We start from the raw sequence: 26,453 nt of genomic DNA on the forward strand, positions 1-26,453 counted from the left end.
ACACACACACACACACACACACACACACACACACACACACACACACACACACACACACACACACACACACACACGCACGCACGCACGCACGCACGGACGCACGCACGCACATGCCATACATATCACACACACACACACACACACACACACACACACACACACACACACACACACACACACACACACACACACACACACACACACACACACACACACACACACACACACACACACACACACACACACACACACACGCGCGCACGCACGCACGCACACGCACGCACGCACACGCACGCACACACACACACACACACACACACACACACACACACACACACACACACACACACACACACACACACACACACACACACACACACACACACACACACGTCGTTCTTGCGCTGTAGTTTTGTCTCAGGCGGGCGACAAACTCGTCCAAAAGCTAACTGTACAACATAATGCCATTTTCAAGTGGTGAAAAAACGTTGCGAGTCAAGCAGCCGCGTGATCATTTGTTCGTTCTATAATTTAGTGCACCTTTGGAGGTTTTGAATATATTGTTTTATTAAATAGAAACGCTCCCCAATCTCAGCATGCCTGGTAACAAAGGTAAGTTATTTAGGCAAATTTTAGCCCTACGGCTATATTAATTGCTACGACGGACACCGTATAAGAAGTAGAAGGCTTCAGTTACCCGCTAAATGACCAAAGTTTTCATTTAACATTTTATATCTTTATTTCAGTGAGTATGCTCTATTTGCAGAATTCGGGCTCGTCCTCGAAATAGTATAGCCGCGAAAAAAATGTTTTCTTGAAGCAAATCGCAGCAGTCGTTAGACGTCCATACAAATGTGACCGCGATCGACAGTTTCATCCAACAATGCAGCGCCAGCGGCGCGTCCGGTGTAGATCGCTTGGCCGATGCATGCTTTGAGGAGTGGAAACGCGATCACCGCGCGCATTGAGTATCTACGTGAAAATTTGTAACAGCGCTAACACACACAACCACCAAAGATAGACGCTAGCGATGTTTCAAATTTTTCTATAGAATAAGCATAGGTCGATACTGCATGCTGCGTGCTGTATGGGTGGATGGCTTGACATAACACCATGATATAGGAGCACCAGTAAATTTTAAAACAGAAAACGATATGAAACCCCAACGATAGAGGCCTGCGAAATGGACCTCTTCGCTTTGACCCTGAGATCTGGTTCCCCCTCGAGTTCAAGGTCAGGACTGCAGATAAAACCACTCGATCCCTGGTCTAAAACCCATACATTAACAAACTCCTCAATATACGTTTTCATCAAGTCAGCCAATATTTACTGTGATGCTATGAATATTAAATGAATGCATGTCGTTAACATAATAAAATCCGCGCAACAAGACTGGAGGGCACATTTAAAGAATGTTACTAAGAAAATGCGATAATAATTTTTTTTATTTAATGCCTACTACGTGTTTTTTTTTATTGACCTCAAATTTAGAAACGCGAAATTTTGGCAGCAAGAATATAGAATATAAATCCCCGTTTGCAAGCCCAGAATGCAGTCTGTTGCCATTCGAATCATATTCATTATCTAAACGCAGGTGTCCATCTAATTTTTAATTCAGTTTGCTTAATGAATAGTAGCTTGCGTTAATTCCTGTCTGACTGCATGTTTCTAGTCGTGTGGAGATTGCAGGCAACCCTGCACTACTGCAAGGACTGGTGAAAGGCCGATCTTCACCTCATCATGACGAGAGGCAAAGTGCAGCTCAGTTTTAACGCCTGGCATCGGCGTCGTCTCCGTGGGCGTTGTGAACGAAAAATCAGTCTTTACTCTTGCAGATATTTGCTGTTGGCAGATATGGCCGACAAATGATGGTCTCTAAGTAGTCTGACGTCCCACGGCCACATGACATGGCACATTTTGTAGTAAATGTCAACTCGAGCGTCTCCTTTCAGGTGAAATCACCCAATCAGTACACAGTGTTCCAGGACTCTTACATTCGAAGTTACACATTACGCTAAGGCAACGCAGACCCATTCGTATGGCTGTGTTAAGCAGGGCTTCATGTCTACGTCAGGTGGCCTTTCATAAACAACATTATGCTAAGGTTATGTGTGAAATATTTGAACTAATTAGGCGGGTAATGATTAGTCAATAGCAAAGTACATGTGCGAGGATAAAGACCCGCAAGGTGAGTAGTTAAATGGGAGCTAATAACACTCTCGCATCATATCCTTAAATGTTGAGCTTAACTCTCCCCCTACATATTTGCACTGGAGCTTTTTTTATTTTCCCAATCATCATATCTATCCTTGTTCTTCAAAAAACGCTCAACTTTCTACCTCGCAGAATTCATGGAGAACATCACTAACCTGACGGACTACTTCAACGAAAGCCTGCTCATCCCACTGGCCGAGCAAATTCCTATGCTGGTGAATCTGACCAACCGGGGCCCTCCGATCGAGTTCGCCTTGCCTCTCCTCGGGTACGCCATGCCAGCGCTGCTCGTCGTCACCATCATCGCCAACACGTTCGTTGTGGTCGTACTCGCGCAGCGCCACATGCGGACACCCACAAACATCGTCCTCTTGGGAATGGCCGTTTGTGACATGTTGACGCTGCTCATCCCTTCTCCGTGGTTCTTCTACATTTACACCCTCGGCAACTACGCCACCGTACTCGGGCCGTCGTCCACGTGCTACGCCTACAACAGCATGAATGAAGTGATCCCGAACGCTTTTCACACAGCCTCTGTATGGCTGACGCTAGTGCTGGCTGGCCAACGCTACTTCTACGTGTGCCACCCGACGACAGCTGTCACCTGGTGCACGGTGCCGCGCGTTCTCCGCACCGTGTGCTGGGTGGGCTTCGTGGCGTTCGCGCACCAGCTGCCGCGCTTCTTCGACACGGTGTTTGTGGACGTGCGGTTCTGGTGGCAGGGCGAAGTGCATTACGGCTGCCAGATGCTCGTCGCCGACTGGGTGACGCAGATCTTCACCGCTAAGGTGTACTTCATCGCCTACTACGCCTTCAAGGTCATCTTCGTCAACATCGGGCCGTGCACGGTGCTCGTGGTGCTCAACATCCTGCTGTTCCGCGCCCTCAAGCGCGCCCAGGAGAAGCGCGCCAAGCTGCTCAAGGAAAACCGCAAGAGCGAGTGCAAGAAACTCCGCGACAGCAACTGCACCACCATGATGCTTATCGTGGTGGTCACTGTGTTCCTGGCCGTGGAGATCCCGCTCGCCGTGACCATTGTGCTGCACGTGCTCATCAACGCATTCCGAGTGCAGCTAGTCTCGTACAACGTCCTCAACATAACACTGCTCTTCACCAATTTCTTCCTCATGCTGAGCTACCCGGTGAACTTCGCCATCTACTGTGGCATGAGCAAGCAGTTCCGCAAGACGTTCAAGGATCTCTTCATTATGGGCACGTTCGTCAACAAGGCCCAGGGTTCGTCGCGTTACTCGCTGGTCAACGGGCCCCGCACAGTGACGAATGAGACCATTCTGTGAGGTGAACGTCCTTGGCGAGCATTGCACGGCGCGAGAAGAGTGCATTCTAGCGTGTCCGTGACTCAAACATTTTATTCCAAAATGTATCTTCCCTTCTTCCTGCTGTTCGAAACACGTGCTCACTTCACTGATTGCGATGCTGTTCCGGGAGGCTCGGTGAAAGACAGGTGCTAAATGTGAGACGCCTCGCTGATCAAGAGCGCTTTTATTTCCTTTAAACCGAGATACTTTTTTCTTCAATGCAACTGCTTTACATTAGCATCTTGAATCGTTTTCAGTGCCTCAAAAAGATGCCGTTTTGAGCGCCCAACCAAATCTTTCACCCTATCACCTAATGTTTCTTAAAAACCATGCTCTTCGTACCACGTGGTCAAATTTGCTGACATAAGTAGGTTTGAGTTTGACAAACTTTAACTATATCTAGCAAAAGAAGGTAGCGATATTGCCAGCATATGTGTAGATTCTGCTTCCTTATTTTCTGCGAGAGCACACAATACAACCTATAGACTAGTCCTTAAGCACTTTATTGACTAAACTTTCACGGACACTTTTCTTGGCATTAAAAGTTGCTTTCAATAATAATCGTAGTAATCCTATTTTTATTAACGGGATGAGTAACGTGGATACTCTCTAAAATTGCTTAACCGCAGGAAGTGCTCGCTTAACTTTCAACCATTCACAAGTAACAAATTATGCCACATATATAATCATAAAGATGTATTTTTTTAATTTTTCTGTCTATTATATTCATGGCACTACTTCAACCCCATTATTGCATTATAGATGATATTTGAATACGCGCTATTTTAGCCTAACACTTTTTCAGGCAAAGCATTATTCGAAAACGTACTTCGAAACATTCCTAGTTACTTATTTAGAGCTCCGAGCTTTGGACATGACTTGTGCTTTGAAGCGTATAAAGAAGAGCAGACAGCAGTATTCAGCCAGAAGGGTAATATGAATGCGCTATTATTGATTTGCCTCCCCAAAATTTATTTCTCAATTTAATACTCCATCCTTGTGTTTATAATCCTCAGAAATGATTAGGCCAGTTCACATCTCTCACCTTGGGATGGCACCTTGTCTGTACTAGCGCTTAATACTTTTTTTCGTGCATGATGACATGCGCGTTCGCTCAAGTGTACAGTTTAAATGCTGGGAGTGCTTCTTCCTGGTAGAAATAGATGTTTAAAATGAATACGTGTCATATGTGTCATGTTTGTTGTTGATAGCAAGTGTTCAACGTGTCTACAAATATCCTTACTCTGACCAAAGAGGGCACAGCATATCATTTACCCTTTGTGAAACCGTCAGAAAAGCAAAGTATTGATAATTTTTCCTGTTGTCTTTTCTGCGTACTTCGTGTCCTGTCTACGCGACGTCTTACAAATTTGGTTGTTCGCAGCATGTTTACACTTCTGGTAGACCTATTTGCGTCAAGCGGTCGCTCGGATCATTCGAGAACAGTCTACCTCGAATAAATAGTTTAATTATAGACAGCCGACCTTATTACTGTGAAAGGCATCTCATCTGAATTTATGTTTAGTGTGCTGAGACGTACACTCATAGGATCACCCAAGCCGAGCATACGCCTTGGGTATCCTATCGCTTTGAGGATATAAAGATCGTTTGTGACTTAAATAATGCTAGTGAAATAATTGGTCGTTACCACAACAACATGAACCATAGCAGCCAGCGGGATCGTAGCACCCTCCGTTTGAAGTTCGCAGCATTAAAAGTCACGAGCGTGCATCTGTCATGTGGCAATTGGCAAGCAATAAAGCCTGCCACTGATTTGTTGGCGGTAGCGCTATGCCAAGTGAACAGGTGGAATGATCGAGGTGGAATGAGCTCTCACCTCAGGCAGCTATTAATATAGGTACGGCTAAAAAAATATAAGACACTGAAGCTCTGCTACAAAGGTGGCGACGCGATAGTGTAGGCGAGCTCCGGACATATATGCCGCGCTTTAACCAAGCCTTATGGACTTGTCATCATGACCTGGGAGTACGGTGCCAGACGGGGAATGCAAGGACACCAGAAGGTTGATTAGTTTTCCTACCCACCTCAAATGAGCAAAACTAGTCGGGAACTCCTCTGAACGTTGTAATATAATCGAAACAATTGAAGAATTAGAAGTGAGCCATTTCAGCTGGAAGCTGCCACCTGAAAGCGCTGTGCCCATTATGTTTTTGCTTACAGCGTCGAAGTCGACTTAGATGCCGGCTTTTCTGTGTAACGAGAGATTTAATACTATCGCGTTAAAATCAAAATCGAAAACATAAGACATTTGGTACGTCGTTCTGATCGTGTGTTTCATGACGTCACAACCACAGGGACGCGAGCTGGCAGTTGAAACTACCGCTGGTACAGCTTACTCTATGAGTGACCGTTACCGGGGCTTTGCCCTTGACTTTGTCATCTAATCTTGACATGACGTTCGAATAAGTATTTAACCCTAAATTAAACTATGAACCAAACTAGTACTCCTCAGCACACTGTCATTGGTGCTGCCGGGTAATCCTCTCCTAAATCTCTTTCCCTGTACGGAGTGAGCTCCCCCCCTCCCCCCCTCGTACCTCGTATAAAAAAGCTGATCTTAATACTGTTCCCCACACTTTTTTTCGTCATTGTATTAACGAAGATATATGCTTAATTCACTCAAAGAAACGCGAAACTATAACTTTTCAAGACAGATTTGTGATGTTTGCGGTGCGTCACTTGTTTGTTGCCCTGTGTAGCCGAGAGGCTATCGTAGCCTTCATAAAAAGTGATAAAAAGTCCGCTTCCAAGATTTTTTCCTGAATGTCAGCATCTCGTAAGTATTTGTCTACGACCAGTGTTGTTTCCATTGTGTTGTTGACATGTCAGTGAATGAAAAGAGAAGGACAGTACGCTGTTCGAACACTTGTACGATACAATGTATGCGATGTTCAGGGAGAGAGAACTGTTCTGTATTATAAACGTGGTACTAATAAAGCATTGTTGGTTATTTCCTGCGAAGATTTGTTTGGATAAATGTGGCTACTTTTTTGCATTGCTGACAGTCCCTTCGTGTGTAGTACAACCTAACATTACGGGCACTTTTTGTTGATAGCTTCGTGCACCTCTGCACCTTTCATCCGGTAGCATCAAATAAAAAGAAGAGTTTCAGGATACGAATATGGTATAGCAAGAGTCTCAACTGCAAAAGTCGTAACAGGAGTTGTCTCCCCACGGACCCGGCATGAGTCTTCACAACGAGTGTAAGCATTGCGCATTCAATCCACTGCTGGGGCGCTGTTTCGGACAACGCCCCAGACCATCACTCCGATGAAGGCTAAGCAGAACAAGAAAAAAGAAATAAACGCAAGAAAAGTAAGTTTTCACACAGACGCACGAAAAATACGATCTGCATACCGTATATTCGAAAAATATTTGCTGTGTCTCGAACCACAAGTAAGGAGACATAACGAAAGCACGACATGCCTCACTGCCCAACACTGACAAAATTTGTTACCGTCTCTTCAAACAAAAAAGCTCCTTTAATTGTTTCTTTTGGAATAATCCTTACTTCGCATTATAAAATACATTTCAACATGCCAACTCGTCATATGATCAATATGATCTATATATGAAAGCTATGAATTATAAGAGCCCGTAGTGACATTTGTATCACGTACGAAGCAATTCATTTACCCGATTTATGCAAGTCTTGACATACTCAGTCAACTGTTGAACAAATAATAATGGCCTTAAATGCAAGGCGTACTACATTAGTCGACTTCCCGCAACTCAAGGGTGTTACATTCTCCCTGTTAGCTGTAAAAGTTGAGTAAGAAAGGGTGCTGTATTGGAAAATTATCTGCACTGGTAGCTTTTCTTATTTTAAAACACTGCGGGAAATAGCAACTGATTTGGGACGATGCCTTGGTCCTAATAAACGTCTCCTTGGTTTTCTTACAACCCTAAGGGAGTCATAAAGGGCGTAACGGGAGCACGCGCACTGCCTCAAAGAAATGAAACAAGGACGGCTCAAAATCGTTAGAATTTGGGAAAACGGAAGGAGAAAAATATTTAGTAGCCTATGGCTCTCAGGTTTTTTAAAAGGTTAAACACTGGAGAGAAAATAAATGCGGTAAACTGCTCAAAACGCTTGGTTTCAGGCAGAAAACGACCTACCTTACTTGAGAGAAAGTGCGCGGTGATGCCGGAGTGCTGCATGAGCCGTGGCTTGTTGATCACTACCCTGTCACAACTAAGCGCTTCCGCAATCTGCAGTTAACACCTTGGTTGCAAGTGCAGAGGTTCAGCGTTTTAAAGAAACACAGAGACATGTCACTGTAAAAATAAACCAAAACACCAAACACATCCTTCTCATTACCGCACTGTACAAATCCTTGGTGATCATGAAAGTGCGACTCTGACCAATTCCTCACTTAAAGCGTTCCTGAAACATTTAGAGCTTCTAGTCTGCGCCCTCATCCCAGCAAACCGATGCTTACCCTTGGTATGCGAGCGTAAGCCAGCTCTGTATGAACGATGCGCTGAGGACTGCACAATGAGGCGGATAACTACGACACGTTCCTAGGTACGCTTTAGATCAGAAGGTTCATTACGAGTAATGAGCTTCGGGGCCGCCGCCGGAGCTCTAATGACGGCAAGGGGTGGGAGAAAAGGTGCACCACTCGTCTGAAGCCTAGGTTAGGGAAGGTGGGCAACCGGGAGGAATGACTGTGTGGGCACGAGCTAAGACACGCGTGAGAGGCACGCGAGAGTTGGCTGTCGGCTAGCGCGCAGTTGCCCGAGGCATGGGTGGCACGTTTCATGTGGAACTTGTTTACATCCCTCTCAGCGTGGGGCGCAATGTTTCGTTAAGACAGGGAACGGGTTGGAGCGGAAGGTGATGCGATGCCTGCGAGAAGCATTCACTAGATGCGGTGACGGAATTGAGAGATGTTTACGCCGGCAAGAAAAGGCTTACAGTGAAAGCGCCAAATGCCTTCTTCCAGGTAAATATTTTGTGCTAGCTGTATGGTAGCGTGAACAACGCTTAATAACAGTTGCCGTTGATAGCAAGTTAGCGCCAAAGTGACTAACCATATGCCGTTGATTTTATATCTAGATCCCTCTGGAGTTTCATCATAGCGATATTAAACCAGGGGGGCGATATAACACAGGCTTGCGGGGTGCCTTTGTCCGCTACCAGGAATTTGTCCATCTTCAGATTCTCCAGGCTTATGGTGGCCGTACGATTCGTCAAGAATGTATGAACATAGTTATACGCTCGTTCTCCGCAATTGGTGACCTGTAGGTGGCGAAGAATTGCGGTGTGTGAAACGTTGTCACACGCTCCCTTTATATCCATTGCAAGAATGATGCTCTTACTGCATTTGTCAAGATGGTCAATACTATCCTCTTTGAGTTGGAGTAGGATATCTTGTGCGGATAGGTGTTTTCTGAATCCATAGAGCGTATTGGGGATGCGCCCTTCACCTTCCGAATGGTTTGTGAGGCGACTCAGGGCCATGTGCTCGTAGAGCTTCCCGGCGCATGAAGTGAGGGATATAGGTCGCAGGTTCCCAAGTCCTGGTGGTTTGTTGGGCTTGGGAATCATGCTCACCTCAGGGTGTTTTCATGTTTCTGGTATGTCCCGCATCTCCCAGCTGTTGTTGATTTGCTCAAGGAGATACTTCGTTGCTTCCTGGTTAAAGTTGCGTAAGATTTTGTTGGTTATTCGGTCCTTGCCAGAGGTGGTATTCCGAGTGAGCTTCGCCAGGGACGCCAGTAGTTCCGTTATTGTAAAAGGTCGATCTAGGTCCTCATTTCGGCTTCCTTGGTACGTTGGGTGTATGATGTGGTGTAGACATAACAAACTTCCGCTGGTTAATTACTTCTTAATCTTATTCAGGGTTTCTTGCTCCGTTCCATCGTGGGAATGTATTATTTTAGCCAAGTCTCTCCGAGATGTAGATTTAGACTGTAGTGCCGATGAGAGATTTCAGAATGTTCCAAGTATTACGCGTACTCAGAGTTCCTTGTAGTCGATTGCAAAACTGGTTCCAGTTTTGTCTACTGAGGTCTTCGGCATACTCTTCGGCCTGTTTGGTGATTTTGGCAATCCGCTTTTTTAGGGCTCTGTTTCTTTCTCCGTCTTGTAAGGAGTCTTCGCCGGGCTTCCCAAAGATGTAGTGGATAAGAACCCACAGCCGGTGTTTGTGTCGTGAGTTGGCTATTTTTCGTGTGACGTTCGACCAGTTGGTCCAGGCTCGAGGTCAGCTGTGGATGGGGATGCGGTGTCTCTCCTGAAAGCATCCCAGTTCGCAAGGCGAGCTTTGCCAATGTGAAGAGGTATCTTCTTATGGGTAATTTACATTTGTATTATGTGGTGATCACTGCCACGAGTCTCTTCGAGCCTGTTCCATGCAACGTGCGACATGCCCCTGGTGAACGCCAAATCAGGATTTGTGTCTCTGAAAACACTGTTGTGAAGTCCGGTGGGCGTGCGGGGGTCATTCCACATAGTTAGTTGGTAGGGCTGCATTGTATCGTGCACCTGGACGCCCTTTTTGTTGGTTTTGATGTACCTCCAAGCAGTGTGGTGGGCGTTGAAATCTCCTACCAAAATAAGCTTTTGCCCTTGTGTGAACCGGTCCACTCCCCGCATGAAAGCATCGAAGCCTGCCAGGGGATCTCTGGAAGGACTGTACAGATTAAGGACGAACAGGCTTCGCTCACTCTTCCTGTTAGGGGTTACTTCAACCAAGGTGTGCTCGATGAGGCTGCTCACGTGGTGCTGTTGTGCACTGAGATATTTCTGTACCAAAATGGCTGTACGATTTGTACTATCAGGAGTATATGTTTCATATCCTCGGATGCCAGGTGACTTAGTGTGGGTTTTCTGTAGGGCTATTATGTCCGGTTTATCTTGCTCAGCTGGTTGAAGACGCTTTTGTTTTTTTAACTAGTTAAGCCAGATAATCCGGACATAATGATAGTAAACAGAAAACAAATTAAAAAGCTGCGCACCCAGAAGAGAGTAGTGGCTGCCTAAGGAACGGCAAACAGGGGGGGGGGGGGGGGGGGGGGGGAGCTTGGCCTGATACCACCCTCGCTACAGCAGAGGAAGAGGATTCTGGGCCATGGCGCTGTTCATGTTCTCGGTCGACGCTCGCTTGATTACATTAAAATCGCGCTAGAATATACGCAGGGCGGGCGCACCGACACCGCCACTGGGGATGGTGTCCATCGGTGGTGCAGAATCTAAGAAACACCGTATACCTGGAGTAACTCATCCGTGAAGATCACGCATGCTAAGTCCGATGACGGCCACAAGCGCTTTCGAACGGTGGCGGCCTCCCCAAAATATTTATCCAGCCATTGGTGTTTGGTTTGGCTAGTTGGTCGCAATTTCTTGAAATCATAGCGCAAATAAATACAAGGATGACAAAGCAGTAGAAGGCCAGGCGCTACCATTTTCCAAAATACTCCGTATTCAGGGGCAACAACAGCGTCGCCTAGAACGGTTACGCCTTCTGCTGTCTGTACCTAGTTTGCCTGTGGAAGGCAACAGCACGCTCGCTGCCACAATACCTCGGTCGTCTGCGCCGGTAACTTCTTGAAATGCAATAATTTTCCAGCGTTTTCTGTCGGCTGTTCCAAAACGAGGATTCGAAACCAATAATGGTATAGCCTAATTTATCTTTAGTACTCACTTTTCAGGATTTTGCAGACTCTCTCCGCATTCCCCCCCCAATTGTGGCACATTCTAAGTAAGGCTTGCACTTCCCACGGAACGAGTCGGCGTTCCATGAGAACTGCTGTGTACTTTGTGTCGTCCTTGTCTTTATTGGTGCTATGTTTTCAAAAATTTGTCGAGCCACACACAAAATGCGTCCAGCGCTCTCCGTTCGACACATTTTTTGTCTTTTGTTACGTTCCTTTTATAAAGAGCGACATGCACAAAGGCAGACAGCGCTTGCCGACCGCGGTGCACCTGATCGAATACGTCTGAGTTCGTGTCTTTCTCACCTTTCTACCTCCATTAGCGCGAGCGCACTGAAAACTTTAAGCCCATCTGTTCCAGTTTTTTCGCTGAATGAGTGTTCTCGTTTGAGAGCAAAAACAGACATGCAGAGTATGATGAAGCTGGGCGTCCTTTATTTCAAATCTGACTCAAATTCGATCTACTGGTTAAAAAGAAAACACTGCTTTATAAAACGTTTTACGTTCAAGGTGAGTTGTTGGCTAGATTGCGCCTAGACTGATCTGGCAGGAAAGGTATATATTCTGGATAAGCGTGCGCACGCAAACTGGACATTTAATGGTCTATTCTTTTGTTTATATAGCTCACATTTGGCTTGAAAAATAAGTGGACAAACGTTGGTGCCCTTTAGGCTGTATATTTGTCTTCTTCTGACCAGAAATTCTGCACTAATAAGAAATGGCGTGACTCGTTTTGTATGCTTCTACCTTGTTAGCTGCCTCCTGCTAGTATTTTCCCAGCGACGACCGTGGGTTAATGACGCTCCTCAAATTACTTGCTGGTTTTGTTGGCCCATATAGCTTTGATTAGAATTTAGATAATTCTACAAACTTTTTTTTTCATGCCGGCTGCATGCTATGGCAACGTTCTAGATCTATTATAGAAATCATACGGAGATTCATAGTAAAATAATATAGTTTCTTTATTACTACGTTACTGAGGAACATGCAACCAGCAAGCCGGATTCTTTTCCTTGTAAATACTTGCTGTAAAAACCCCAAATCATTACGAGAAATATACGGCTGAATTCAAGAGCCAGCCAAATAAATACGAAAACCTTAGGAGAGCTGTTAACAGTTTCATAGAACACTAAGTTCGCAGGTGGCGTAATCAATAGACAGAAAACAAGGCGCTCTGAATTAATATTTACGCACTCATCCCTGAGGGACGAAACTGGCTGCCCGTAAAAGCATTACCGGTTTTACAGTTGAATATTTTGACGATATATTCTGCTGGAAAGCCATGATGTCCTTTCTATAATACGCTCACTGCTTTCGAATTCTATTTCCGGGAGTACCACAATTTGAAAATACGCAGATATGGTGGCAGCGCTGTGGAAGGGCAAATGCATTAAATGTCGTTCGCAGTGTACTGGTAATTAGACAAAAGTAACCATGCTAGAGCGAAAACTACAACAGAATAACTCCAGCAATGTGAGCCGCTTCTGATGAAACTTTTGCTCGTACAAAAACAAAGTGCACAAGAAAAGCTTTACCGCGACATATACGTTGGTATTCTTTCTTGTATTTTAAACCATTGTAATAATTGCTCCAAATAAAGTAAACAGTAAACCAAACGCTTCTCAATACATTCAGTACCTCGACAACTAAAATAACAAGCTAACACCAGCAGCTTGACAGTCGCTTTTGAGGAGCAAAGTGTGCATAAATGACGCAAAAAATGTAACTCTGAGGCTTTACACTAGAACGCTGCCATAACTCCCCATGTCATCAATTTTTCGAATTTTACCCCGGGTTCCCATCAATAAAAGCATTTTGCCAGCAGCCTATTTTCTAATTAACACTTCACTGGAAACTCCTAATTACCACAGCTGTTGCCACTCCGGATATCGATTCCGTGTTTCAAATTTATCCTGAGTGCCTCTAATAAGTTAGAGCATGGCCAAAACTGGGTATACAAGAACGTTGTTCAAAATATGTGCATTTATTCCCTCTATATTTGAATCTCTTAAAAACATCACGACCCAACCATTTTTTCGCATGCGAAATTGAAACGACTGAGCCGTCAAGATATTCAAAATGTTGCAATATTTCTGCCTCTTATGCAACTTTTCGCGGGCCGTGAAACATTATCGCACAGCAAGCCGAAAGCTTGAAGGAGACAGATGGTCGCTTCACACTCGATTAATGACAGAAGCACAGACAGCCCTTGGGTGCTAGGAAACGGCTTCACCCAGCCTCTTAAATTAACAAAAAAAAATATGATCTGATGAAAGGCCACAATTATTTGAAGTGTAAATAAGGCGTGCCACCATTCACTGTAAAATGAAAAAATATATCTTCATGGCATAGCGAATAGACAGAGCGTAATTAAATTATCCGGCAGAAGGAGTGAGTAACAAATTTATTAATCACATAGGAGATCGAGCCAGCGGCATAGAAATGTTCTACTTTGGGTAGGCCTCCGCTGCTTCTCAGGTCAAAACGGGATCTGGTCCCGAAGATCAGGCGATGTGCTGCGCAGACCAGCCTCTCAATGCTCCTTTGAACGAATATCTAGTGATTTTCGTGAGGGGTGGCGACGCAGCAATACATGATAGGGTTAGAGGTGGCTCTGGCCGGGCAGAAATGACAAGCTGAGGAATGTAGATAGCTGAGTGAAAGAGGTGGCGGAAAATAGGAATGGGTTATATGCGAATTGGATGCTGGCGCCATTTTATCTCGTAATAACGAGAGGTTTTGCAGTGTACGGGGAGTACACAAAGCAGTCGAGGCGGTAATGGTGACATATGTCATAAAAAGAGAGGAGGCAGTGCCACGCAGTAAGCGGAACCACGTCCTAGGTGAACTCTACTGCCTGAGGCCGGACAGTGGAACCTTCGGCGCAGGCTTGATCCACTAAGCTACCGCCTTGGCCTGCATTTGAGGGGTCCAAAGTGAGGTAGGTAGTGTCCAGTCCTTTTATAACATGGATTTCACTAGGAAAATCTTGCATAAGAACATATTTTTCAATTTGTTCTCAGGTACGAAGTATTCTAACGATATATTTTGCATGCTTTTTTATGTTATCTGCATATCGCTGTCGCAGCACAGCCTTATCGCTTTCACGGCTACGCCAAAAGCTGTCATACAATCTCTGCGGAGTCTGCTGTTGACAGGCCCCGTGGACGCTTGAAAAATCTGCAGGAGCCACGGCTTGCGAATATTGTTTTACGAGTTCGCGTGAGGACTGATAAATCGCATTTAATAATTTTGTGTTTATTATTGATACTTTGGTTCATTATAGCCCTTTCTACGAAAGGTATTTGGTGGAAAAGATAGCTTCATAACCCATTAAAATGCAGGTTCTTTACATAAGAATGCAAACAGTTTTCTGTTGCTGAATACCTTGCGAAATGAACAGCTTTCGAATGCTCTGGATCCTTATGCAACGAAACAAGCGGCGTTTCCTAAAACTAGAAAATTATTTACTGTGAATACCTTGCTGTCAAATGGAAAACTTGGATGTATACATGGAAGGCCGTTATTGAAGACGAGCAAAAAATTATTTCCATATTGTCCGCCAGCAGGAAGATTTTCCATATTTGAGAAATTTTAAGGCATACTTATTCCTGTTATGAGCACAAAGTTTAACCATTGAATACTTTCTTTTTCAGTATTTCTGTGAGAAAAATAAATTTTTACTCCACTGTATAATATCGCTGTCTGAAAATGGCGCTGGAGCTTAACTGTGACGTGCTGAGTGTTTTGTAGTAAGCAGCAAATGTTCAAGAAAGTAAAATAAAATAAACAAACAAGACAAAAGTCTCCTTTATTTCCCACGATGCACATATTACCTAACATGGTCTGGTAGCTGGTATTACATCTTTTTCGTACTATGAGCAGTGGAGTACAACCAAATGTTAAAAGTAATGGCCAAAGACAACAGCACACCTCTGCTCATGTTAGCCACCGGCCTAATGCGTACTTCGCCAAAATAACTGTTTCGTTTGCCCACCTGCCGGTTCTTTCAATTCAGTCTCACTCGAAAAGGAGACATCTGCGGAGAGCACTGTTTCTGGCGGGGCACATATGGCTCAAATTCCGCGTGTCCATGCCAGTAATGTGAAATACTTAGACACATCCTGAAGTTAGTGGTATCAATTAAAAAGAAATAAAAATAACGTTGCCGAGCAGGCACCACCAACTTCGCAAGCTTAAAGCGATCTTTAATAAATGAATGGCAAAAAAGAAAATTTGGCATCGCAGAAAATAAAAGCAAAAATCAACAAAATAAAATAACAAAGGGGGTGCGGGTGTGTACACCAAGGCTATTAACAGATCAGGAAGGAGGGGGGCCCGCTGAACGGAAATATTTCAGAAAAAATAGTATAATTATTCGGCTAACAACTCTCTACTTCTTAATAGAAAGTATTAGCTTACAATGCCAGATTCTTGCCTGAGAATGTTTTATTAACTCGCGCACTCACAGAGAATCTTAACTGCGCAAGCTTGAACCCTTAACAAGGCGGCATATTGCCGGCAGGCAATCGAAGTGCGTACAGCGCGGCGCCTTTCCAACTACTCGCCGCGCGCTAAGGTTGTTTGCCTTCGCACAGCCTCAGCAAACCTCCGACCGCATCGGCTCAGTCTTCGTCGTCGATGTCGCCGAAACATGACTTTGCTTCCTGCCTGTTTGTTCAGCTTGGCATTGCTGGGCAAGTTTCTTGCGGAGGAACCATTCGGGACCTGGCTTCAGCGAGCAGAGTCTCCGAGTCAAGCTGGCCGCGAAAGATTTCTAGCCGAGACAAGACGGCGCTTTCGAGGACGTCGCCGGAGCATTACGCCCAGGCACACGCAGAAAAGGTGTCAAAATAGTTTCCGAATGGCCAGTAATGACCACGCTGGCTTGTATGTGAGTGCTGTGGCTTTTGTAGGAGCGGTTTGCACTTCCCAGTCCGCGCCAAAGAGTGTGGTACGAACTGAGGCGCACCTTGCAGCTCATTGCCGCCGATCTAAGCGAACGTGTGCACTACACACAGGAATAAGCAGCGAGGCAACGGAAAAAGCAGAGTGGAGAGGCAGGACAGAAAGGAAGAAAGGAGGTCGCAACTAGGAGTGTCATCTCCCGAATGACGTCTGCAAGCAGCGATGAGCGGTTTTCACCACCGCTTCGTTTAAACAAGCAGTCCTCTAGAAAGCTTCCTGTCACTCTGGTGAACACGGGTCATTTGAAACCAATGACCAGAAAATCATTTATATTTGTTAATTTGCATGATGCAATATGCTATCCAGAAATATTAACTTCCTTGTACTCATGTCTTTGATTTCGTTTATGGGCTTTATCGTTTTCTTGCATTGAATCGTAGCACCTCAGTGAATGACGCCACAATCCTAATGAATGGTTTCCGTACCGAAGCAAAACGTTTCGCAGATTTTTCATCTGGCTGTATTATTTTACTAAAATGCAGAGCTATTAGCGGCATTATTGCGCAAGGAAAGTTACTCAAAGTAAGCTCAGAAATGAAGACAAATCTGCACACCTTTATAGGTGCAAAACGTTCGACAACAGTTATGTTATCGCGTTAAAAAAAAACGTTCAAATGGTGTACTGAGCCTACAAGTTCTGCACTAGATAAAAGATAAATTATAGGGATTGATAACGCTCCGCATTCAAGGGTGTGGCTCGATAGCGTAGGCTGCCTTCCCACCTATAAATCTCCACTTTAACGAAGCCGTAAGAACGTGCCTGCGTGGCCTAGCGGTGGCGAGAATGCAAAGATCCTGGCAGACCTAATTTGATATCACCCTCCCATATGTAAGTAGAGACTCGAGTGTGCAGCTGCTTCCAAACGTAATGTAAGGCAACCTTACGACTAGTTAGTGCTTGGCCATGTCGGATGCCTGCTACTGCCTGCCAGCACCATGCTCGTAATGTTTGTCTCACGACACTACCGCCGAAATGTCGGCGCCAACGCCGGATTTTTTGTGGACGGTGCCTTTAAGCTGTTGCGTTAAAAAAAAAAAAAAGTTTTGTTCTTGTTAGCGGTACTGTTCGGCCCAGTAGACAGCATCCTCCCAAACGAGAATGTTTCACACACAATATTCACTAAGATTGCTGTCATGTCTCTAAATGAAGTGCAACCCATTGGTCCGACAGCACACCCAGGAAAGCATTATCGCAGAAACACGAGCTCTGCGTCATGCCCTCTTTTTAGCCACAGTCCTCGAAGTTGAATACTGGAAGTGAGGGCCGATGAAGTGTGATCAAATGACTAAAACTGAAGGGCTGGTAAAATATGAGCCGTCTCTGTCGGTTATTTGCTACGAGGTCAAAGGAAAGACACGCACTCAAAAAGGTCACACCACATTATGGCAGCGAGGATGAGGAAACACAAACGGTGAGGGTCCCCAAGCGTGGCCTGCATGCGACGGGTGCGAAGGGGTGATGGAAAGATGGCGACGTGCACACCAAGGGAAGTATTGGCAGAAAGAGTGGCTGAGCGTAACTACAAGCAGCACACATGAACGAGGTGGACAAGACGAGAGCATTCAGCCGCCAGCCATGTCTAGGATATGACACGACGGCGTACGAAGTGCTCCCATCGCTGTACCCAGCTGCTTCCGAAAGGTGAATAATGCCAGACACGCCATTCATCCCCTTTAGTCGCCAGGAATCGCCGTCAGCGGCACTGAAAGCACTCACCGATTACAGGGTGAAGACAAGCAGCTTAAATCTAAGCAGACAAACAACGCGATGTGATTGTGACACACAAAATACGCAAACAAAGGTGCAAGTGTTCTACTCTACAGCTGTCCGGAACATCATCGATTCTCTTGAGCTTGACTGGTTTCAGAATAATTGCTGAGGAAACGCATAACGCTTCATTTTGCGCGTAATACTTTGGTCGTTCAAGTGTAGTCCACTCATGCTAACATAACATAATGCAAACTTATCCCCGGATGTATAGTTCAATATTCACAGGACTATGCTGTTCTTATGTCTAACTTCAGAAAAAGCAGTTAGAACACTCTTTTGGCCTATAGCCGACGGAAAGAGCACTTTGTGCATTCATATAGTATAATTAAATGACCAAACATACAAATTTAAGTACGTAATTTATTGCCAATTATAAGGCAAAAGCCCTGCCATCTGTCTGTTTGTCGTCTTATCAGTTGCAGCAGGGCTACAACATGCGCAGAAACACATTTTTCGTTAGATATATGCGGATGCCAAGAAAGGAAGAGTGCTTTGTTAAGTAAAATTTTGGGGCCATTAGGAACAATCGAAAAGCTTAGACAAACTTCGCAGCATTACAGAATGTTACGGCATAATGCAAAACTAATCAGCAGAACAGAAGGCCGCAAGGTCGAGGAGCTCTTGTTTCCCAAGCAGACCTTTTGGCAACGATAGCAAACACAAAAAAATGCTAACAGGATAAAATAAAAAAACTGCGGCAACAAATGGTGTATGAAAAAAAAAAAAAAACCTGCTGGGCGTAAAAATGTGTCAGCCTACAAGTGCGCGGGTGAAACAACAATCAAGAAACCCAAACCTTTCTCACGTATAATGGACGAATCCACGGAATGCTAAACCCTGTCTCAAAGAGCAGTTTTCGCTTTTTGTGTATTCGCCCACTTCGAAAACAAGCCAAAATAACGACGCTAAAGGATGAAGAGAATCAACGACCCAGAACGCCTTGATTCAAACGCGCAGGGAGAAAGCGCACGTGGGAACAAGAAGAATGTGGACGATGCCTCCGGGGGCCTGCCGCATTATACTTCACGCTTACGAGAGCAACGAAGAGGCTAAAGTACCATCACGGGGCCTTACACTGTCGGCAACAACTCGCGTCGTATTGTGTATGTACAAGAGCCTGGAGGAGCAACAGAGCGATTTCTATACCGCGGGGAATGGGGGCGAGGTATGATATGATATCCTAAAGACAAGAGGACCGAAGAGAGAGGCTGCGGGGATGGGAGGAGGAAGAGGTGCTCTTCAGCAGAAGCAAAAGTTGGCAGAGCATTCTGTGGCAGAGGAGGCGGAAACTTCCCAGGATCGGCAGCAACTTCCCAGCAAGCACCGTTATTTTGCTGCCTTGCAATAAACATAATAATAGGCACACTTTCCGCAATGGCGTTTGTTTCTATATTTTTTGCAAAACGTGCATCAACCCTCTATGGCGCAATACTGGACTGCTGCCTTCGTCGTAAAAGCGGGGGAACCTGAGAAGATTGTGGAGCCTAGTCCCTCGAGGGTCATTCTCAAAGGGAGGTTCCTAGTTGATGTTCCAGGACGATTGTGGAGCAATATCCCGATTAAGGTGGAACGTACGTTTTCTTAGGATAACCAGCCGGATCCTCCAGTTCTCGCTGAAGTGGTCGATCGAAGTTTTAAACGCTATTGCCCCGCTCTAACCGAGCGGCACCCCTTTACTGATAAATTTCATCTCTTGATTTTAGCTCACAACCGTACACAAACTAGGTTCCCTAAGGTACACCTTTTTCTTTTTACCGCGATAGCTTTAAAGGCCACACGTTCACCAAAACTTCAGCGTTGGCGGCCGGCGGCCAACGTTGGCGGCCGTCCGCTGGCATTAGCTTTGTGAGCGAAAAATCACGGGCTTGCAAGCGAAGAAGAGAGAAGAGAAGAGAGATGAGAAGAGAGGAGTCGCTGGAGAAAGATTTGATGTTGGGAAAGGTTGAGGGTCGCCGGAGAAGGGGTAGGCAGCGAACGCGATGGTTAGATGGCATCCTCGAGGCATTGCAGATGAAGCTATGTGATGTTAAGAAGGTAGTGAGAGACCGGAAAGCGTGGCGTGACATGGTCCATAGGTCCACGAAGAGTCGGACACGACTGAACGCCTGAACTGAACTGAACTTGCAAGCGACAGCTGGCAGCTGCCATGCCTGAGCACTAACTGGACATAGGGTTGCCAGACATTACGTTTTGAAGGAGTTCCCAACTTGGACATCTTCTTTCTTATGAGAGCATATCAGAATACGACTGCTGCAAGGACCGTTGAATTCCCGTCATCCATAGGCAACGCAAAAACGTTAAAACGGCATGGCTAAGGCGAGGCTTTATATGTGGGCTCATAGCATACGCTGTCGCGTCACACTCTTAGAGGCGGAGCTTATGTGCTCCCCCTAATTTCACTTCCTTTCATCGGCAATAATGCAGAAAAGTTCGCACACAGTTACTGGAGATGCTTAATTTGGTGCACAACAAAGTGTTCTTGCTGTAGATTATCTTCACAGCATTGTTTGACTTTGGCTTTTAATCTATCCCACCGCATAATGGAGGCTGTTTTATTAAGATGGAAAAACATAGAAGTGCATAAAACCACATGACCTAACATTTACGCATAGTAGTCTAGAGTAGATATTGAGCTAGCCTGGTTTTGAACCAGCTGTCAGCCAAATCGTGGAGTGGTATCATTTCTTCTTAGTTGAAAAGGAAAGCAGGGGTGCTTGACTTGATTTATGGTGCTTAACGTGCCGAAATGGCTCAGACCATGATAGAAAGCGTAGTTGAGGGCTCGGAGCAGTTCGACCGCTATTTTAATGTTCTGGACTATTTTAATGAGCACTCACATAGAAAACTGCGTCTCTGGGATCCGCAAGCTCTTATGCCACTGAGCCACGGAGGTGCTAAAAGAATGAGTAGAAAAACGCAATGCACGAATAGAAATCTTGTTCAGGTGTGGCTAAAGTTACACAGTGTTTTCTAACTGATTACAGAATTTTTTTTTATATCTATGAGAGATAAGTATGTGCTGCGTGTGCATGTGGATTGTACAGCAAGGCAGACATTATGTACAGATGCAGACATAAGTCAACGGAGCACGCTTTTGCACTCAAATTGCAATCGTGCCTTCTGTATACAAGGTAAGAAAATTCCGAGAGCACTGTGGGATCGTCACTCTAAAAAAAGCGAAAGCCTAAGCGTTGCTCGTGCATATGGTACATCACGTTTTCTCTCAGCATTATCAACTAAATGCTAATATCACCATCGTTATTATCACTAATTACAGCGTCGTTGTCATCGCTACTAGAATGCTCAATGTTAATAAGGAGAAGTATGATGTGCATTTGCGAATCCCGGACGTAGAGCAGTTAGTTACAGCGCTAGACTAGGGTTCCAAAGGATAGAGGTTCGAATTCCGGTGGAATCAGAATTTATTTGAAACTATCTTGGTAAGTATGTGCCTGTCACAATTCCGGCCATTATAGCCGATAACGTCACCAGTTGATGACTTCACAATCTCGCTGTATCGGGCGGAATATCGCGAAGAAATGTGACACTTCTCGTGGCCGGACGGACAGGGTCATGGCCTCGAGTGTGAGGCATTAAATGCCTTAAGAGCATTAAAGGCCTTAAAATATTATTTGCCTGAGTGAAACGCACTGGCATCCACTACTAGTCTGCACATACCATGCCTGCCAGCTTCAATTATGTGTCGCGTGGAATATGTTATGAACAAATAGCGCGCTCAGTTTACTTCTCTCCGCACCGGTACGTGACAAAGCTGAGTAATTACGCAATTATATAACAAAATTTAACTAATAAACCTCTTTATTTTTTTATTTTCGGGGCTAGCATTACATTAAGAGATTAAAGGTTGATAAGTTATCTCTGAGTGCTGTTTTTAATTTGTTTTTATCCGGAATGCAGTTCGAGCTATTTATTGCCAAAAATACGCATTTTGCCAGCAATTCTCAGTTTTAAAGCCACGTTGCTGGACGTGGTATTGTCGCGAAAATAACGCGTATTGCTTATAGAGCTTGTAAAAAAGACAAAACGACTCTATTTTAACAGTGTGCATTTAAAGAATCCAGTTTCACAACCAGGAAATTGCCTATATTTCAGGCTAAATATTTCGAACTGAACTGCCGATAATGAAAATTTAGAGCTGGACACAGATTTTTTCTCGAACCCTAATTTTCTTATATAACGTTGTCGAGCAAAGTAAAAATAAAATGTTTATTCATAAATTTTTAGTAATTGCCTTATTCAGCTCTATTGTCACATGCAGAGACCTTACGCATCTTTCGCGGCGTATAAAATACCTCCCTGCAAAGAGTTAGAGAAAAATACCCTGTATAAGTTGTAGACTGGTGTGGAGTACTCATCGTAACAGTAGCGTTTGCAACAAGAAATGCCTGGCTAAAGGCATGCCTAGCCATAGAAGAGTAATACTGTACCAGTACACCAATGCGAACGCGAATATCGCACAAGTATGTGAAACACAAAAGATAAGAACAGTTTGATTTCGGCCACCGACTGGATTAGGAGCCTGTTTCTGTGACGTGTAATATTCTCTTCTTAATATTATACCAACAAGAAAACAAAGACGACCATTTTGACAGAATTGCTTCAGCTGCCCTGAATGTGTAAAATTTGTAAAGTGTGACAAAATATATAACAGGAATTGCGAACCTTAGTTATTTCCCAGAGGCTTCATTTAAGCCACAACACGGGGCAGTTACCGCGAGTAGGAATAACTAGACCATAATGCTCTGTTACAACACCATAGAAAGCATAACGTTGTCAGCTCCTGTATCACTCTTAATCTGCGCCTTTAATGTAATTTTGCTCGCAAAAACTTTCTCCCTTGATAAACTTGACAGAACAACACAGCGACAAACCACGTGTCTCGAACGAAGCGCGACCATCGTCTTCGATGTGGCGCGAAGACATGTGTCGAATCGGAAGGCGACAACACGTCCAGAGACTCGCTCGTTCTTGTCAATGGGCGCTCAGCGTGGAAGCTCTCCAGGGCTACAAGTAATCTCAGGCTACGGTGACGAGACCATTCATTTCCCCCGCGACAAGTGAGGACCAGCGCTCCCCGCGTAAACACTGTGTGCACCTCGGGCCAGCCTTTTCCGGGCGTCGCTTGGGCTTCTGCTGCACCCTTTGGCGTCTCTCAAATCACTCACACAGCATCATTCCCTACTGACTACCTCTAGAAGAGTTCCTTGGGCTTATGGCACCACTGAATGTAAAGGGCAAAGGAGCTCCTCTTCCTAGGCAAAAGAAAAATTTCCATTCTCCTTTTTAAACAGCCAGTTTCCTAGACCTGTCTGGAGTGGAATTATGAGCATTCACTCAATGAACCAAAATATGTGGTGATAAATCTGACTGCAGAAAAATGTATAAGAATGTGGAACCTCAATGCACCTGTCAGGTATAAAAAAGAATGAAAAAAAAAGTACGATGCCGATTAAACAAAAAAAAAAGAAAGAAATGAACAGCGGATAAAGAGTAGACCAAACGAGGCTATATTCTATTATTGCAGCATTTTTGTTCGAGCCCTGTATATTCGCGCCCATAAAAACCTAAATCGACACAGAAAAAAAGGGCATAAGGCACAATTTGAATTAGGATTGCTTCTTCAAATTTTTCAACAGCTTTTCCGCACCAATTTTTATTTTGCTAAAAACGAGACTTGTCCGGGTAGAAATTATTCCTTATAGCTTGAAAAATGAGCAACGACCAACAGCAGCCATTAACATTCCGCGTAAACGTCAATAGTATCAACTTAGCGCCATTGATAATACCAGTGGCAGTGCCTGAAATGGTCTGAAAACACTGGACGCATTACCTAGCGTTATTCTTGTGTATTTATAATATGACGCTTACATTTTAATTTTTGTAAATAAACCAGGTTTAACTTGTCACTATGTTTACCTTCATTACAACATTTTTCCTACCCCTAATTTGAATTTATTCAATTTCTTTGCAACCTGCTTATTTAGAACCACTCGGGTTTAAATAAGCTTGGAAGCAACCATGTAGTTCCTTCTATCACAATTTCCCGTATTGCAGCAATGTGAAACAAATCCTTGAAAAAGACAACATCTTCTCATTGTAAATGCGCGCTAGACACATTAATACTTCGCGTCTTTAACTAATACTATTTATGTGAATTTTATTAGCTTCATTTCATGCTCGCACAAAATATGCAGTAGTGAAAACAAAAACTCAAATTCTTCAACTTCCACGCTCAGTAATACTTTAAACTGAATCTGTACAATGCACAGTCCTATAAAAGACCCAGCTGGGAAGAAGTTGAATTAACGGAACACCCACCTTTTCTCCATTTTGATAGCCAACAAAAGGCGGGGTATAAAGCGAAGGACGGCTACTAAACACGAAATGGAAGTGTGTTGCCTCGTCCAAGAAAAATAAGTATTCCACGTGCTGCTTTTTCAAACCTAAGCCATGTACTTGAAGCTAACAGAGGCTTCGTTACTCCGGTGTTGAATTATATGTTGTTGTGGGAAAGCCGGCGCCGGGATTTTCTTTTCTTCGGATGCTTGCAAAGCAGCGCGGTGCGTGGGGATTTCTCTTAGCAAATGAGCCTAGCCGCACTCGCTCGCAAGGTCCCTCGAGGACCCAGCTGAAATTTAAGAGCGCGGCTGCTCCAGAAAAAAAAAAATTCTTCCCTGCCTAGAAGATAAACGCTCTTCATGAATGCCATCGTAAAGGTACATTACGCTCGAGAATCTTTCAGTCACTCGGGACGTCTCGTATTCGGGGCTGGCTACCAGGTGATACCTCGCTGTAACTGGTGCTTGATCTAAGTAGCAACGACATCAATCTTGGCCGCAATAGACTTCCAAATGCTTTCCCGTGAACGTTTTCACTAAAGCTCCGTGTCATGCGTGTCTCTTTTAAGGGCTCCGGAAAAGATATTTTCTCCAATATTCTAGTGGAAGAGATACGCAGATGACGTGGTCGTTGTAAGTATTTCGAGTCGAATTTGTAAGCTTTGCGCGAAGCAGATAATCTGTAAACCTGTAGTACTTAGGTTACTACAGATTTAATAAAGGACAAGGTGATATCGTGCTAGAAACATTGGCCGTTCTTCATGCAACGCCGGGTGACATCGACAGCACCGGAATCATGTAAGAACGCTAACACGATCCTAATTCACAAGAAAGGGGGCACTATGCGCTTGAAAAGTTAGAGACTAATAAACTTGTTATGAATTACGTGCAATGTATTATTTAATTTAGTCGCTAATAGAATCAGGGAAACCTTAGCCTTTATTCGACCAAAGGATCAAGCAGGTTTTCGGAAAGGCTACTTCACTATCGATCATATCCATAATATCGACCAGGTGATAGAAAAATGCTAGGAATATGCTCAGCCCCTACACATAGCATCCATTCGTTATAAAAAAAGTATGTTACTTAGTCCAAATCTTGGCAGTCATGTAGGCATTGCTAAATAAGGGTGTAGACCAGCCGTCTGTGAAATTACTGGAAGACATCTATAGTGGCTGCACAGCAACCATAGTTCCGCGTTAAGAAAGTAATACAAAATTCCCATAAATAACGGTGTTAGGCATGGGTGGCCCAATATCCCCGGTAATATTCCGCTTGCTTAGAGCAAGTATTTAGACTCGAAACTCGAGCGATTCGATGATGATATTGCCTTGCTATTTGACTCAAGGGACGAATTGCAAAGGATGATTGATGGCCTACAAGAAAAGCAGAAAGGTGGACTCGAACATATAGATAGATAGATGGATTTATTGAAAGTAAAGGCATAGAGGTTGGCCAGAATGATTAAAATCTTGCCTGCTGCTGTGCCCTGGGGAAGGGAAAGGAGAGAAGAAAGAACATCATGATGAGTGACGATGTAGGAGAAGGCAAATGAAAATATACAGATGCACATCAGCTTGTTTTACAAACGCGAATCAAGTCCAGTGACACACAAAAGATGGCAAAGAGCACGCACTGCCTGGACACCCTTCTCCTTCTCCTGCGAAGCGCTCAGCAGCAGTTCCTCCGACAGAGGCCTCTTGTTGAAACGGATCAAGGAAACGACTAGCACATTTCTTTCATGCGAATACACTGGGTACACCAATAATATATTAATATGCAGAAAACTAGGGTAATGTTCAACATCCTCAGGAAGAAATACTAGAGTACAACAGGTACCGAAGCGTTGGAAGTGGCAAACGAGAGAGATATATATTTTAATGGCAATAGGAGATGTCTGCCTGGTGGTGAGCCTAGCATGCTACTCCTGATGAAGGTTGAGGGACGAGGGTGACAAAGTGTTGAGAGGAGGTGAAAAATGATTAAGAACATAATTATTGTCGCACACTTTCACGCACACATAATCACACTCTGATGAGTTTTAAAGGGTCTCGATTAACCCTGTGTCCTTGAGAAAAGTTAATAAGGCCTTTGTAGCTCGCGTAGCCAAAGACCCGTCGCACCAAGGACCGATGACAT

General features: G+C 44.5%; 1 protein-coding gene across 2 annotated transcripts in view; it reads left to right on the plus strand.

Moving 5' to 3' along the window:
- The window catches only part of SPR (G protein-coupled sex peptide receptor), a 200,345-nt gene extending 193,735 nt beyond the window's left edge, over window positions 1-6,610 (plus strand). For both annotated transcript variants that reach the window (XM_084606248.1, XM_084606247.1), the window contains one exon: window positions 2,347-6,610. In XM_084606248.1, the coding sequence (XP_084462374.1) occupies window positions 2,347-3,512 (1,166 nt within the window). In that variant the 3' untranslated portion in view covers window positions 3,513-6,610. The remainder of the gene's footprint in view (window positions 1-2,346) is intronic.
- Window positions 6,611-26,453: the final 19,843 nt, after the last annotated feature.

This window comes from Amblyomma maculatum, chromosome 6, assembly GCF_055883805.1.
Source record: "Amblyomma maculatum isolate TAMU_Amacu chromosome 6, ASM5588380v1, whole genome shotgun sequence".
NCBI classification, from domain to species: domain Eukaryota; kingdom Metazoa; phylum Arthropoda; class Arachnida; order Ixodida; family Ixodidae; genus Amblyomma; species Amblyomma maculatum.